This window comes from Halictus rubicundus, chromosome 8 (assembly GCF_050948215.1).
Source record: "Halictus rubicundus isolate RS-2024b chromosome 8, iyHalRubi1_principal, whole genome shotgun sequence".
Lineage (NCBI taxonomy): Eukaryota > Metazoa > Arthropoda > Insecta > Hymenoptera > Halictidae > Halictus > Halictus rubicundus.
In genome coordinates, this window is record NC_135156.1 from 12,475,421 (window position 1) to 12,492,997 (window position 17,577).

At 42.8% G+C, this 17,577-nt stretch overlaps 1 protein-coding gene across 2 annotated transcripts in view; it reads left to right on the forward strand.

The window, feature by feature from the left end:
- The window catches only part of LOC143356099 (uncharacterized), a 74,468-nt gene extending 57,175 nt beyond the window's left edge, over positions 1–17,293 (forward strand). For both annotated transcript variants that reach the window (XM_076791508.1, XM_076791509.1), the window contains exons 2-5: positions 3,363–3,673; positions 3,825–4,036; positions 15,065–15,408; positions 16,008–17,293. In XM_076791508.1, coding sequence (XP_076647623.1) covers positions 3,364–3,673; positions 3,825–4,036; positions 15,065–15,408; positions 16,008–16,137 — 996 coding nt within the window. In that variant the 5' untranslated portion in view covers position 3,363 and the 3' untranslated portion in view covers positions 16,138–17,293. The remainder of the gene's footprint in view (positions 1–3,362; positions 3,674–3,824; positions 4,037–15,064; positions 15,409–16,007) is intronic.
- Positions 17,294–17,577: the final 284 nt, after the last annotated feature.

Genomic DNA, 17,577 nt, shown 5'->3' on the forward strand with positions numbered 1-17,577 from the left:
CGCGGATAACCGTCGCATTGGAAACGTTTTCTAATTAATTCCGTTCGTTAATTAGTTACGCGTGACCACGTAATTATCTCGCGTTTCGGGACGTTGCTCAATTTCCCGGATACGTTTCACGGTGCCGCCCGTCGCTCGACGAAAGGCTCGATTCGTTTCATTAATAAATTACCCCGGCAACGATTGACAAGAATGCCACGTTCATCTGCACTGCCAGCGAGCTGACGAAACACCGTCATTAACCAACGACAGCTAATTAAATCGGCTGCTCGAAGAAGCAGCGCTTTTGTCCGCCGGGACGTGAACACAGTGAACTTTCAGGAATTTTTTTGAGGAAGACCGTCATAGCTAACATTTCCAAACTTTGTGTGCTTATTAACGCATATTTTGAGAATGTACGGGATTTTTTCAAAGTGAAAATGTCGGTTATGTTTGATGTTACGGCGGAGCTAAGCGAGCTTGTCCAAAAATTTTCTGTCTAGGGAGTAGGCGACAATTCGAAATTTTAACTATTAAACATATCAATTCGAAACTTCATTAGTTTATTAATACATATTTGAAGAACGTATAGCAATGTTTTCCAGAATAATTATCGATTGTCTTCGAAGTTATAATGCCCCGTGTGACCTCCAGACGCACAAGTAGTACAACACAGTCACTGCTCAGACATGCAAATGGAGCCCATGCGTAGGAACTCTGCTTCAATAAAAAAAACACAAAATACGGGAGTATGGTTGAGATTATAGTTCGAGGGTTCGGAAAACACGATAACGGTAGGACGCGAATCTCGGAGGGTCCAAAGAAAAATTATCGAAAAGGTGGGGGAGAAAGGATTATCGAAGCGATGTAAAAGGATTGAGAGCATTGTTCCAGGAAAGTAGCGCGTCACAAAGGGGGACAGAAACGAAAGAAAACCCACTCCTTTCCAGATTCCAGTAAATCACACCTTTAAATCTCGGATCAAAGTGACTCCCTTTGATTTCGAGCTTACCCGTCTCCCTCGGTGAAAAGAGGACCAGAGAGGCTTTCCCCGGGAATCGAATAATTAACCGAGCCGGCTCTGCTTTCTCCGTCCCCACGGTTTCTCCCCGCCTCTGGCATCTTCATCCGTGATTATCGATTTATTGCTACGTCTGAGAAGCTCCAAGAGACATTCAGACGAGTTTATCATCTGGATAGCTATACCCGTTGATAGTTTCAAAAGCGAGGGGTCTGGAGATGTTTATGTTTGATCAATCGTCCTCCTCTGACTGTGCGCTCGCGTGGAACGTCGCTGCTAATAACTACTCGAGCTGCCTCTGCTCCGTAGGCACAGCTTTCTCTTAATTAACTTAATACTTCATTATTACCGCGGCTAACAATACGGATATTTATTACAATAAGCTGGCCTCCGAATGTTTCCGAAAACAATTCATTCCGCGAGAGAATGCAGTTTAATGAAGTTGGCTACTTCGCCGAGGATCGTTACACAAAATACGCGTTTTTTGAGTATACTTTCTGCGAAACAGAAATCCAGAATGTGTTTCTGCTGTTAATCATATTAATCGGACGAAACGAATGCAACCATCCTTTACAGTTTTGTTGTTTATTCGTTTTTGTAATAAATGCAGTAAATTCATAGTCTCACCGTTGAGATTGTAATAAAGTCATTATAAATGCAAAATATAGTGGAAAAGGGAAAAGGGAAATAAGTCAACCAGGCGGTGCTGTTAAACTAGAATGAGATTTATAATGGAACGCCATAGCACAGATATTTTCAGAAGATAGTGCAAAAGGGAAACGATATTATAACGAGTGCAGATAGCACTGCTTGAAAAATTGTTAGAATTGTGATTGAACTGTGTGTTAAAACGAACTAAAGAAGAATGCAACTGTGAATCGTTGGATATCGGAATTTTCTATTATTTTATTCTGTAATGGAGATTGCGAAGCAGTGACACGTTCTCGCAAAAAGTCCGTTCCCTTGACTCTGGACGCCCTTAATCGCACCCACACAGAATCGAATGGCTGGCACCAGGCCCTATTCGAGGGTAAACGTTTCGAAGTGACTCCAATTAGAGGCCATTATGGTACGGTTATTAATGGCTCTCGGCCCGTGGGCTACATAACGCGATTCCACGGAACGCGTTGCGTTATTCTGGCAGATTATACGCCGGCATTACCGGCCGATAGGGAGACGGAGAGGGGGAGAGAGAGATAGAGATAGAGAGAGAGAGAGAGAGAGAGAGAGAGAGAGAGAGAGAGAGAGAGGGAGAGAGAGTGTCGATATCATGCATTCGTTCGTGATTCCGGCGGAATGCTATTTGCTCTCGATCTGTGTGTACCCTATTCTGGTGCAATCCAAATAATACTTTACAGTAAACCCAACGAGTTTAGGGGTTTAGACGAGATTGTACCCGTGTCTCACCACGAACGGACCTTTCTACTGTTCCGATACTGAGTCATCCGTGCCTATTTGCCTCGCGTGTAAATTCATTTCTGCTATGTGTACTCTAAATAATCCTGTTCAACTGCTTCACATAACCTATGATTATTTATTCGACTGTACACAGTGCTATTACGTCTGTACATATTGGTCGCCTACAGCAACAATTGAAATGTAAGACGTTTCTCTATTTTATAATGTTCCTCCTTCAGATTGTCTGATTACGTACAGGTTCATACTACTTAAACATTCCCGTATTTTAATCTTGAAACGATTAATTTCAATAAATCCAATTGGCAACGCACATATAATTGTTGCATACTATCGTATACGAGTTTTGGTTATTGACTGGCTGCATACAGCTATATTCTACTTAGAATTCACTGTATTCCAGTCCGAGTATGATCAATTTTAATAAAATTGATTGGTTCTGCTAATTGCCTACGTGTAAGGTTATTCATCGTATTATTTCCTTCAGTCCATGTCTGATTATACACAGGCACACTCTACTTAGAATTTCTACCATCTCCATCTGTAAATTATTATTCCCATCAGATTCGACCCTCTCTGCGCAATCATGTTCAATAGTTGCGAATCCTTCTGTAACGCGCAGCATTGCATTTACATTGCCCACTTGTCCGACTATGCACTGGCCTGTTCCACTCGGAGTTAATCCGCACTGTTTACTTTCAATCAAAATGATTATTCCCATTACAACCGGCCGCAAACTGGCAAATATCATGTGTACAGTAATCTGTTAACTTATTATTTGACCGGTTACAATTTACAGCGGCCTCATTTCAGAAGTTTCATTCCGCCCTGCTCTCGATCAAACAAACACGAACACAACGAAGAAACGGACCAAGTCTAAGAAATTTTTCGAAATCACTGCCACATAAATGTTGATGTTGCTGACATGTTATTCGATCTTTTCCAGAATGCCTAACGAGAACGCGCCAGCCTGCGAGTGCGGGGTGGTGGTCGAACCAAAATCCCGGAACAGCTCCCTGTCCACGAAGAAACTGATCAGGATATCAAAATCGAAGAGCGGCAAGCAAGAAGGACGATCCGGCAAGAAACAACAGGATGAGGCACGTTCGAAGAACAGAAGCTCTGAAACCGGAAGCAGTAGCTCGGTCGTGGATCAAGGAAGGCAGACCACGAAGACCAACAAGTACGAGAAGCGTTTGAATCACTCGAGGCGAACTCGAAGCGCTGACAGAGCAGAATCGCATTACACTTACATCGGTACGTAAGCAAGAATACTTTCCCGAACACTTTTCTCCCTTTTCCGAACCTTTTACTTCTCTCTCGATTCCTTCTTCTCGTTTCATCGACTTTTGAAGGTCTTCCTTTTCGAAACATTTTCATTCTCAACTGTTTTTCCGATGTTGTGTAGATTCAGGATCTAGCATACTCGGTGGAGGGATCCGAGAGGACACTATACCAGAGGCCCTGTACGCTACGATCCCAGACACGCCGAACTCTAGCGTCAACGAAATGGGAAATAGTCAATTAAACGTGCACAGTAGAGCGCAACCCGTTTACGCAATTCCCTCTATGGTGTCACCGCCGCCCACCTACGACGTGGCGATTTCGAAAACGTGGCAGGTAAGTGACAACCATTTTTTAATCGCCCAACAACTGTGCCAAACGATCCTTTAGAAGTATAATCTACAAGTAACCCTTAGCACTCTGTAATAATGTTTCGTCGTTATTTTAAATGACGGGTTCTAACATTTTTAATCTAAGTAAAGATGCATCTCTGAGGGAATGTTTAACGAAATTTATTTCTTTGGGTATATACTATTTAAAAAATGGCTAAAAGTTTTGATAGATACATCCTTGTTATTTTTATAAATAAATGCAAAACAGTCACTTTTATTTTCTCTTCTCTTCTCAGCATAAAACTTGCGATTCGCAAGAGCTGTCTTTTAACTGTTAAGATTGCCGATGGCGTCAAGTAATGTTCAGAATTCTCGGAGTTAATATTTCAATGAAATCGACGAAACCACGAGTTAATATCTATATGTAAAAATTGTTATTGGCAATTCAATTTCTCTGTCTTTCGATAAAAATTATTTATCCGCCTCTGACAGCGAGCTATCACACTCCCACAAATTACTTAATTACTAAAAAGCCTCGCAAATAGAACGGCCTTTGAAAAAATCATTTCGCGATGAATTTAATGTCAGCCCCGCTTCATATCCGGCTGGAACGTCGTGATTTACTGACAATTTAATTCCCGAACCGGTGTGTCAGATATAAAAATTGTTTGTCCAATGAATATTCGTTCCTGTCTCGCGGCAAATAAATTTCACGGATAAATCGTGCTGTCCGTCCATATCTTTCGCGTTGAACTCGACAGTTTCGAGCATTATTTTTAGCATTTTCCTAGAACGAGCACTCGGGTCCTAAAAATGATACGTTATTGCGAAAATTAATGCGAACATCAGTGGGCGGCCAGAAGCATCTCCAATAAAAGAAACCCGATAAAACAGTCTCAATGATCGGAGCGAAGAATTTAAGCGGTAATAAAAGAAAGTTTAATCGCGACGGAGGAAAAAAAATGGAAGAAGGCAAGACGATAAGCGGCCTCGCCGTTCCGAATTAAAATATAATCGCGGAGAGAAGCGGAATCCAGAAAATCGATGTTATCCGGCAATCCCGTGGCCGTTCTAATTCTTCGATAATTGCGAGCCGAACTTTTTCACCCGCACAATAAGAATTCCGCTATTCGTTTTCCTCCTCGATGATCTTTCGCGAGGCTCGCGATCACCATCGTTTTATTCGCGCGCAAAAAAAAAAAAAAAATTCCTCGGCGAGGGTTCAAGGTGAAGGTGAAAATAATCGACGTGTACCCGGACTAATGAATGTTATAATTTTATATACATATATTTCCACGCGTTGCCGTGGAACATGCAATATCCGGACGGTTCTAAAGAATTCAAAAGATTCCTCGCTGGAAAATTCGAAAAGGATTTTTGCAAGAGAGTCCTCTCTCTCTCTCCGCCGCGGCAAAGATTCCTCGGTCATTAAACGCGAAAAGGAAATTGGAGCGGTGATCAGCGGGCACAATGACGATTGAACGTTCCGCGGACCCTGGCGAAGGTCAATCTAGATTCCTGTTCAATGGAAATTCGACAGGGGAAGAAAACGCCGATTGGATTCGAAGAAACGGGAGTGCTTTTCGATGATAGCGGAATCGGGAACGAAAACCTTGATTAACCGATGTCTAATGCTTTCAGCGAAATTCCAACTCCTTGATGAACGAATTCTTTCGCTGCATCGATCGTAAGAACTCCGGTGCCGTTTATAATCTCAACGATTTTCAAATAAATAACCTGAGACTGATCATTTCGCCAACGCTGGTAATTATTCATTCCATCGACACGATGAAAAAATTTTCCGGGTCTGTTTTGACCCAGAATATCACAATCGTCGTTCCATTACTCACTTTTAACTGGCTGGGTATTTCGTAGATTTATTCTTCTCAGTGAGGCGTAATTTTTATTATAAATAAATAGACTGTGAATCTTCGTAGAACATAAAAAAGAAGACAGATTAAAATTTCTTTTTTATCTTTAGCGATCTCGATAAATTGAAAATAATCGACGTCCTTAGGCTGATTTAATTTCTTTACTGTTTCTAATTGCAGCTACTCGTGTTCAAATATTTATCTAGTTATAAGAATGGTTCGCCGTCCAGGGTGTGCAAAAATGGCGCGAGGGTTTGGCAACGAAATCGTCGAGCCTATTTTCTGAGTGAATCGTTCGCAGGTCTTTCTCGTGAAAAATCTGCGGTCCGCCGAAATTGCAGAGCGGGTCGGAGGGAGGGGCAGTCGACGGGGCGAGGTGAGAATGGGAGGGTACGAGCTCAGCGAAATTCGAAGAGTCCTGGCATCGTTACCGGGACTTTGAAGTGGGTCGACACCGAGGGTAACAGTGTTTTTCGTGGGGGGACGGCCACCACGATGTGCCTCGGAAATTTATGTGTCGCTCGGCGCCGCAGAACTATGCGAAACGGGCGAGCCAGAGGCAAAGTGGTCCTCGAAGCTGGGGGATGGTCCTCCAATTTGCCCGCTGTTGTATACGCCCCTACCCTAAACACCCCAGGATCGACGAATATTTTTCCTTTTCCACAATATATTCACCCACATCCCCCTTTATGCGATGCCCTTTTTGCTAAACGCCGTAACTTTTATGCTACAGCATCAGTGTATCAGATTTTCTGGTAAAATTATGCATGCTCCCCCTTCGCCTCAAGGTTGATGGATGTTCCCCTTATTTGCAACCGGTCATATTTCGCTTAAACGATACACTTTCCGAGAAAAATGATTTTTCAATCGAATATGGAGGATACTCTAAGTTTTCATAACGTGTTAAATAATTGCAAACGTTCGTGTCCGATTTGAGATATAATAGACATTTTATATAGAATAGACATTTTATACGAGTAAAAATGAATAGGAGAAATACAAAAGAAGAATTTCAAACTATTGTCACATCGCTCTGAACACGCTAAAATTATTACGAGAAGAAATACATTCTATAGAATACTTATAAAATACATTTGATACGTTCGATTGATACACGAATCGATTTATCTTAAACATGAGATCTGACTAAATACATTTTCCATTGCACGTAGCATAAAACCTATAATCGTCCATGCATGCAGAAAAGCACTGTTTCATCGCATTTCAACAAAAGCCTGCAGATTACAAAAATTGTAATTCTCCCATCCAACAAATCCGAGCGTAAAGAGCCCAATAAAATGTAGAATTTAATTCGGGATCCTCTGCAATTGTCGTTCTGCTTTGATAATAATCGTATCGTCGGCGCGGAACCGAATAAGTTTCAGGAAAAATTCGTGTTTTTATCAGCGTGCTCGTTCGAAGAGATTTTGAACAGGGGAATTTCGCTCGGCCAAGGATCAGGCAACTCGCTCCATAATTTAGGTTCGCAACTTTCCGACCGCTTGTCTTAATATCGCGTGAATCGCGGCGGGCAACAATCTCCGAGGGAGATTAATGTTGCCGGCCCATGAATGAAACAGTATAAATTGCGCGCGTCGAAAAGTTTCCCCGGATTGATATGGAACCTCGCTCCGACAATGTTCGTGGAACGGAGGCGGGGTGTGGTTTAAACCTGCGCCATTAATTTCCGGGAAAAGTCGGAATGATTCAACATCCCGCTTTTTAGAGCCGGCGATTTCGTTCTTCGCCATCTTCTGCGTCTGCTACGATCAATTTTGAGAGGAGGTCCAATGAAAAATGACGTTCGCAGAATCGCCATTACGTTGCTGTAGCAAAAATCGCGGTACACAGAAAATTGAAAATACGACCTGTAGTTGGTCCGTGGATTATTTATGAATTCGTTAATGAACGTTTAAATTTTTAAGGGCGCGGAGAAACAACTCGAAACATTCGACGCTTAATTTTAATACATTTGTCACTTCGTATCAAAATAAAAAGTCTGACAAGAATTTTATCGCACACAATTTGAAATATATTATAATTTCACTTTATTTCTCAAGGATCTAGCAAGAATTTCATCGCAGAAACTTCGTCAATTCATTCTAAATTCGTTCCTCTGTATTGCCAACATTTTTGCCAAATTGTGCCAAGGATTATTATTGCAGAAAGTTCGTAATTTAACTTTAATGTATTGCCCATATGTTTGTCAAATTGTGGTGAAATATTTGTCGCACCCAATTTGTGAAAGCTCTGCAATTTACTAGCCACTAAATATTAAAAATAAATATCTGACAGATTCATGAAGGACCGAAAAGAATTTAATCGCACCCCTCTCGAAACGTAATTCCCATCTGCTCCGCTTAAAATTAAAAATCAAACAAAAATCTCTCGCACACAATTGTCAATTTAATTTTAATTTGCATGCAACTGCACATAAAGACGTAGAAGTGGCACAACGGCGAATAAATTTCTGAGCCCGTCAATCTAGCTGGCCGTGAATAAAAGAAGCGTCATAAAATCGTGCCCGCCGCCGAAAGGTGGAACCATTAAATAATTCAAGTTCGAATGAAAAGTTATTGGGGTCCGTGTTGCGCTCCTCGGGTTTCGCAATGAATAATGCGTCCAGGTGACGCAACAACCAGCAACACGAAACACCGCGAGATAAATAACAATTTTCCCTCGCGCGAGTGTATTATATCGCCGCGGCGCTGTCATCGTAAAGCAAATGCATATTCGCCGCAGTAATTTTCCTTTTTTTCTTTCTAGAGAGAACGGAAGAGAGAGAGGGGGAGTAGAAAAAACTTTTCTACCCAAGAGGAAAACGATAAATTGCGGTCAGAATGGAGCAGCCGGTTGTTCGCCGGTTTATTACAATATTTACCAAGTAGTTCTACGGGAAATTACGATAGTTAGCCTGCCGGATTACGGTATCGGGGGAGAGAGTAGTATTAAAGGACCTAAACGGCCGAGGATGCCCACCGGATGCGATTTTGTGCTGGCAACGCTCCACCCCCGCGTACAATGATACTCCTACTCTTATTCGTTGATGCGTTGTGAGGGAATTCTTGGAGGAAGCCCTTTTTGATGATTCTTAGGCTTTTGCCCTAACGTTGTCTATTTCTAACTGATTTACAATCGTTTCCTTTATTCTTATTGTTCTCTAATTCCAATGGATTTAATATGTTCTCTTCATTTTTCCCGTTGATTTTCTAAAAACTGTACACAGCGAGTTATTTCACACAGTTTCCAAGTACAAAACAAAGTGTACATATTATTGCATGATACATGGTTCAATATATTGCGGTTATCTTTGACTCGAAAATGTTTTCCGACATATTTTTCTCAATTTATGGATCTCGAACTTTCAGCAAACATCTGCAACAATTTCTTTCGCATTCTTCACGGTATTCCTGTATTAGTATTATTTCATACCCTTCCAGGATATATTTCGATCAAAGCAAATTTCTGCAGCGTCAAATCACAAGCCGACGGTGTCCAATCGCGAATACGAAGCTTCAATCATCCCTTCATTCGTCGGTCGCGGATTGAGACCAGTTTTCCCCCTGCCGCGGTCCGTGAAATTCGTTTCCACAGAAGGGAATCCTTTCCGCAGAAAGGAATCGTCGCGGCTCGGCGAATAAATTCCCGTTTAATCCACGGTCAACGATCGTGTAACCACTTTTCTGCTATCTCATTAATATTATAGAGAATAGAAAGCCCTCTCTCTTTCTCTCTCCGAGGGAAAAGTTTCTCCGAGGCGGTGTCCCGCGTCGCGTCTCGCTGCGTCACGCTGGAAAATCGAATCGCCGGATAATAATCTTGAAACTCGATTTCCCCGCGTTTCCTTCGCCGCTTTCGTCGAAACCGACAAAAATGAGGCAATAACTGCGCCGCTGTTGGTCAAAAGCTGCGGGGCCCTCAGTTTCCCCCTCGACGATCAAGTGATTTCGATAGAAATATCGATAAAATGTTTCTGAGCAATTTACCAGTCGTGTCTTGCCGGCTCGAGCACCGATCTGTCGCTTACAATTCGTTTCCGGTTCCATTTCTCGGGATTCACGATTAAAGCTGTTTCCACGAACGTCCGTTTAAGTTCAGAACAGTTTTTCATAATTTTAGACGGTGTTCTTGGGTTTGGTATTATTTTCGTGGACTTGCAAAAATTGAAGCTCTAATTCTTTAAACGAGGTGAACTAATTTATGGAGGAATCATATCTAGTCGGCAGATCTTTATGCAAAATAAAAATTCTCTACATCAAACGTAAGAAACACAAGGCAAATACACTGGTCATTCTTCATTTAACAATTCCAACAAGATGAAAATAATACATTCTTACATTCGATTAGTCAATGAATAAATCGATTAGTAAATGCATAAAATCTGTACTCTAATTATTACAGCTATATTACTTATATAATTTATTTCACGATAAATTTCATTAATATACCATCTGCTTTAGGAATCAACCAAAAACAATATTTTCTTGTACCCTCTAGTCTAAAAAAAGATAACGAAAAAGGTCACAATTTCAATCTTCAATTTTAGGGGTGGTTTTCGGCCCTTAAAAACGAACCACTGGAAACAACCAAAAATCGTAACACTAAAAATGGTGTCTACTATTAAAAAATGGTGTCCACTATTAACAGATGCAGTCAATTACTTCTCCAAATAAATTTCAACAGAATCAGCTTGCGGGGTGCAGTTTCCCGTTACAAATACCCAGGGCTGTTCCTCTTCCAGAGGAGAAAGGGGATGTTTTCACATAAGTTCGAATAATTTCCTGGCGACATCAAGATTGTATCGCGTCGGGCCGACGTGTTCGTCGACGGAACGTTTGATAGGACTGACGGGGGAACGGGGTTGGGGGTTTTCGTCCCCCGACGCGTGTCGGCGAATCGGCTCGAAAAGAGGAAGCCAGGCGGCGGCGGGCGTGCGCGCGTTTTCGAAAGTAACGTTACCGGTTCGCGTTAATTAAAAGCTCGCCGCGCGGTAATCGAATAAAACGGTCTGAATGAGCGCAAAACGTCGGCTCGCGCGCTCATTACCCTCTCGGCGTGGAGCTGTGCAGAGCGGCGCAGAACGGAGCGGACTTTCGCGTCGACTTTCCGCTGGCGTTTGCGAAACGTTGCCTCCTTTGACGGCTCCCGGCGGCTCGTTTCGCCGTCTGGCGCCCTAAAATGCCGCTAATCCGATCCTCGAACAAGAAAAACGACCGCCAGTCTATTCACCACCGATTTAGAACAGGAATCGCGATACTCGACGCCGTTCGAGTCGAATTAGCCAGACGAGAGCGCGAGATTTTTGCTGCGCGAGCAACGATTCGTCCGCACATCCAGTCCTCGTTGGTTAACAATTTTTTTTTTTTTTTGGAATATCTATTCGATGTGTTTTCGTGTAACTCTTGTGCAAGTCTTGAAAAATTAATTTCCGTCGGTGTTAAATCAATATTTTCTCTAAATTTGACGAGTTTTGTCGCGTTGCATTTCCCTTTGTGGTCAACGAAAATATTTTCCTAGTTAAATATACGAATAATGACAACGATAATCGGTTAATTAGGCGGAATATATTTTCTCAAGGTTATCGACACGATTTCGCGTATAACGAGGCTTCGATATAAAACGCAGAAGTCACCATGCAATTTGGGCCGGCATTGGTGCGCCAATTTCCTGATAAGTTGCACAGCAATTAACTGGAATTAGTTATCAGACGATGTTCGAGTAATATCCGAGATTGTGTGCCACGTTTCTGCCAGAACGTCGGGCGTTCGCGGAATCACGGGCACGCCCGATGTCAGGCATCTTCCCTCGGTCTATGTAAATTGTAGAACTCGATACAGTTGCCAGGCGCATTTAATTGGCTGCGTCTAAATCGCGGCGCGGAATTAAACGTCACGCGGGAGTAGATTTCTGTTCTACTTTGCCGAGCAACGGGATCAATTATACCGGGGCCCAACACGTCGCCGTTCGCGCGTTTTAATTAAACCGTGCAATTCATTTATTAGTTGGACCAGAATTTCCCCTCTCCCGCTCGCCGCCCCTCGCCGAAAAATTTTGCTCGCGCAATCGCGGCGGACACGCGCGTCTATTACGTGTTCTTTGAGCGCGTGCGATTTTCGAGCTGATTCAATCTGATCATCGACTTTTTCACCTCGACATCGAACGGATATCAAACTTCATTATCTCGAGTGTCCCATATTTCTCTCTCTCTCTCTCACTCACTTCGACTTGTAAATTATTGCGGGAATCGATTTACCACGGCAACGCGTGTCTTTAATTAATTACAATTTATCGTTGCTCACCCGATACCGCGCAGAGGCATCAGAGCACCTAAATGTTTTTCATGATTTATGCAGACATCGTGGGAGTTACTGTACGCACCGTGTAACCTTGTTCATTAACGGTTCCGTGAACGCTGGCGCGACGATATTTAATCAAAAATTATTTCAGCGTTCGCAAGGTATAATTTGAGTTAAACCGATTTTCATCCTGTAAGACGTTAATGTGTAATTTCATTTTAAGGCTAATTTTCCCCGGGAAACGCATGAAGCGTTGCTTAGCGTGTTGGGGACGGTTTAATAATGTTTACGGACAGTTTGATTGATAAATTCAATTTGTTTGCACATTTAAATCTGCACCAGATTCACAGGATTACTCAGCCGTGTAACGTTTGTTTATTAATGTTTGATAAACGGGCTGGAGTGTTTTGCTTAAGGAAACATATTTCACACTTTGCAGCTGGGTTTCCGAAATATCGAATATTAATACAAATGATACGAAGTTGTTCGGAGCATAATTTGTGCTAATTTTCTGGCAAATATATGAATCATATTGTGGCTTAACGTGTATCAAGCACTTCAATAATATTTACTACTAGTTATTAAATCACTCCTGCATTTATTGTTATTATTGTTTCCTAAATAAGAGAGGGGCTCCATGTTTCATTGAAAGTTATTTTTGTTAAAAACGATGAAACGTTTTGTAGTAAAAATTATGTAATGAATCGTTTATGCTACGCAAATACGTGAATAACACGGACGTCATGAAAGCAATCTAACTTCGTTTATTTCAGTAATGGTTACAGAAGGGTGAAACATTCAGTGCAAAATTATTTTATTCCCCAACAGTCGGATTTGCAGAAGATAAAACGTAAACGAGAACGATTTACAATGCTTCACCCCGTGAAACATGAATAACTTCAAATTATTTTATTTAAAATGGCTGCATTTGCAAAACATAAAATATAAACAAGAACGATTTCCAGCGGTGCACCTGATAATACAAGAACACATTGCATACGCTTTTACAGTTCTGCTTACAGCAAATCGAAAAATCGTTCAGAAAACGAAACTTAACATCTACCGCGACCAAAAAAAGAATTACCGGAGTCGTGCAGCAGTAAAACTTGTTTAATAAATGATCGCACTAGAGCCGAACGTTTTAAAATGACTTTTATTAACTGTGACCCGTTTTCCATCGCGCGGTATCGCGTTTCTGTGAAATATTTTCGACGGGTAACGAATAGGTTGCAGATGCTCGCGCGAATTCAAGTTTATCCGGGATATTGGATTAAAATGGAAATATGTATTAGCCGTTCGCCGGGCGAAATTTGATCGCGAAGTTCAGGGATATTTTTCATGCGAGAACGGCGGCGAGGAGAGGAGAGAAACATCCATGAATCAGAAGTTCCCCGGCGACTGTGCCCAGCCAGAAAAGGAAAAGAGGAAGACGCGTCGGCGTCTCGACGCCGAGCACCGTTTTTGCTCTCCAAACAATTGGCTCGAGTTCAAACCCGTCCTCGGAAACTTTTCTGCAATTTGCCGCCCGGTAAACAGCGAGCAGCTCACCGCAGAACCTCGATTCTACTCGAAAATCTGCACACCTCCCACTCTCTCTCTCTCTCTCTCTCTCTCTCTCTCTCTCTCTCTCTCTCTCTCTCTCTCTCTCTCTCTCCTTCTCTCTCTCTAGCTGAGCCACGATTATCCGGGGCTTAAGCTGATAAATTACTTCTGTTTCTCCGTTACGTAATTTCGGCCTCGAGACTTATCGTGCTTAATGCCCTCATATCCAATTTGCACTCGTACGCGGATCGCTCCCGTTTAATGGCACGAATCTTGCACATTAGGGAGTCGCAACGGCAGATTAGTCCGGAATCGTTCCAAACTGATAGACATTCCTTGACTCGAGATTTAAGCGGATCCAAATCCCTTATTAAAGCTGAAAATCGCTCTGCGACTGCAAAGTGCCCTGACGTTCGGCAATTGCATTATAGCAACGTTAGTACCTACCTCTTTGATATTCTTTTAACTCTTATAATGTCGAGACATACTCGTGATAAATATCGGAACCGATTTCTTCGACTCGAGAGTTAATGCAGCTGTGTAATTACGTCTGTAGAAAATTTTTCAAAATATTACAGAACATTTTACCCAACAACGCTTGGTAAAATTTTAATATAGGCACATCTATCTATCGAAGAAATACTTTAGGGTTAAAGTTTACCTCAGGGAACCAGATATTTTTAACTTTTTTTTATGTAATCCTGTAGATTTTGGCGATAAAATGCAAAAAATCCCAGGTTTCAATCCTAGGAAGTACAAAAGTTATGCGTATGTAAAGGCGCCGCCATATTGGTATGTACTTAGATATCGTCCAATGAGCGAAGCCGCGAGGAGGTTGGTCAGGGTTAGGTTCGTGCGGGGGACTACGCTTGCCAATCTACGTTATCGACATCACCGTGCGCTTGTGCTGCCATCTAGCGGCTCCGTTCGTTAGACGACGCGCGACGCTGAGTGTACACCAACATGGCGGCGCCCTTGCCTGTCAAAAACGCTGAAAATCGCTCAAGTTTAAACACAGCATAACTTTTGAACTACTGATCTCCTAGTATTACAACTTGGATTTTCGGTATTTTCCCGCCAAAATGTACAGAATTACATAATGAAAGTTAAAAATTTCTGGTTTCCTGAGATAAAGTTCAATAAAAATTGAGTACTAGCAAACGGACAAGGATTGAAATAGACTTCAAGGAATAGAAGAATTGAAATAAATATTTCACAATGGGTCCATTTCAGACGAAACCTAAAACTTTCCATCAGCGTTCCAGGTCAGCTCAGTCCTAGGTCCAGCAACGTTCCTACAGGGAATTGTTCGTTTGTTTTCAGTCGGGCCTGCCGCCGACCTACGAGGAATACCTGTACCACAAGTACGCCATGCTGTCTCGATCTCACACACCCCCGCCCCCGTGGTCGGATTCGACAACGACGACACTGTCAGCTCAAACCCGCCGCGAGTTGCTCGCGAGTCAACCGGAGCTCAGGGAATACCTGGCGCAGCTGTCTCTTTCGCAGAGCAACGATCGGCCCGCCTCCGGCCATCATCACCACCACCAACACCAGCAGCAACAACAGGGGGCGGTGCTGAGAGACAGCAGCTACCTATCGAACCAGCAAGCCTCCAGGGAGCAGCAGGTCAGGACGCAACAACGCGCGAGGGCAATGCCTCCCAGGTGAGTCTCGACACCATCCAGGAGGGAAAACCGGTGTTCTGCACGGACAGCTTGCGAGCCACGAAATAATTTAGGTCGTCGTTCACTGTGACCACGTGTCTACGACACCTCCGGGACTCTCCGCGAGCATCGAGCTGTCTCAGGTGCTATCGTTCCAAGCACATCGGTCTCCGCGAATTTCGAGGGATACACTTGCTCCCCGATGACTTGGGCGATTGCTTCTCTTGATACAAATCGCTCTTGTCTCCTTTATCATTGTGCAACTTTTGTTCTGGTCGCTGGACATTTTTTAACTCTCGTGCGCTGTTAGAGTCACTCTGACTGAAGCAATTGCTTCTCTTACCAAAAATCGCCCCTGCCTCTTTCTATTTTTTAACCCTCGTGTACCGTTTAAATCAGGGTTTCCTGTTCGCTTTGGCAATTGCTTTTCTCGCTAAAAATCGCCACTGTCGCCACTGTGTTTATTATTATTTAATTCTTTTCCCACCCACTGCATACTGTTTAACTCTACTGCGCTGTTCGGGGTCTTTGCTGACTCAAACAATTGCTTATTGCAATTGAAGATCCCACGTGCCCATGACAAACCTATGACATTTCAGATCTCAGAGCGAGAGCCGAGTGCAGCAGCAGAGACTGGCGACAATGTACGAAGACGGTGCATTCTGCATGGAGACGACCGCGTTGCAGTCGGCGTTCGAGAACGGAATCTCGCTATGCAGCTTGATGTAAGGCCGTGTCATTGCCCGGGGATAATGAACACGAGAGGAACAGATCCGAGACAAATTGTACTCTAGCAACAACGGTCCTCTTCCGAAAAATCCGAAGAAAAATCCCGTCGCGGATCCTACGAAGACCGAGGAAACCCCCAATCGACTTCAGCACGATCGATCTCGCCCTCTCGATGTTTCGAAAGAACGCCGGTTGTTTTTCTCTCGACGACTGTTGTTGCACGCAAAAACGGCGAATCACTTGAAAATCATCGAAATCCTTGTCGAACCGGTACGACAAAGACAAAAGATGGAAACAAATTCGTCGATGATTTGTTTAGTGCGCGAATATATCGAAACGAGAAACGAATTCGAAAATGAATATTAATCACCGGCGGCGGAAGCCCGCATTAATATTCAGGCCGCTGCTATGCGCGCGAATGCTAATAATAATGAATGCATATAAAAGCCTCGTTCGACCGATTCTCATCGGGAAAAAAATGATTTTCGCGTGCAGCAACCCGCGGCGAAATCTCTCGAATTTATTCGAGCGATCGTCGGGGATCGACCAGCGTCGAAAAAGCTCGAGAGGCAAGCGGAATTTTCAAGCGTTCGCCAAAGTTCTCCGAGAGGAATCGATTCGGCGGGGATTTTCGATTAATTCTCGAATCGTTTTCGACGTTTTTTCCCGACGGCCCCGGAAACGCCCGGGCCCGTCTCCGGTAGCGTAGGCACTCGAATGATCATCATAATTCGCACAAATCTTTCGTCGAGTTGATAAAAATGGAGAAGCTGTCTCGGACGATTACTATTGGTCGAGCACCGGTTTTCGTTTGAACGAAGTCGACGCCTACGAGTGGTCGAGGCTTAGGGTTATTCTATCGCGAGGATTTTAATCGGTCCGAGGATGATTTTTGGTCGTCCGCCCCTGGCTGGTCCAGGTCTTTACGCGCCTAATTCGAATAGATGGAGGATGATGATTCGCCGCCGTAGAACGATTATTTCCCGTTTAGGTTGCGTCTGTTAACATCACTTACTCGAGTCTGGTTATTTTTCGCAATGCTGGCCGAGAGATGCAACTAATTCCTATAAGCAGTCCGTTGAAAATGTCTCCATACACTGTTTCAAACAAGATAGCGTTTTTAATAATAACGATTTGAATTTTTTGAAGAATGTAGAATGTTTTTTACTGTGTGACGAATAACAACATTTTGATAAATTGCCGTCGACAGGAATTTTGGAGAAAACATTTAAATATTTTGTATCCGAATAAACGGATTTGAAATGAATATTTTATGAACTGTCAATTACATAGTGGCTGACAAAAATAAGTGGTTGTCCTTTATAATTTTCGCTCTAAAGAACCAACGAAGAAGTAACAAATTCCAAATTGCATTTAAACGGTTCCTTATTCGATTTAATATTAATATTACAGAGAGTTATATTTTCAATAGATCAAAAT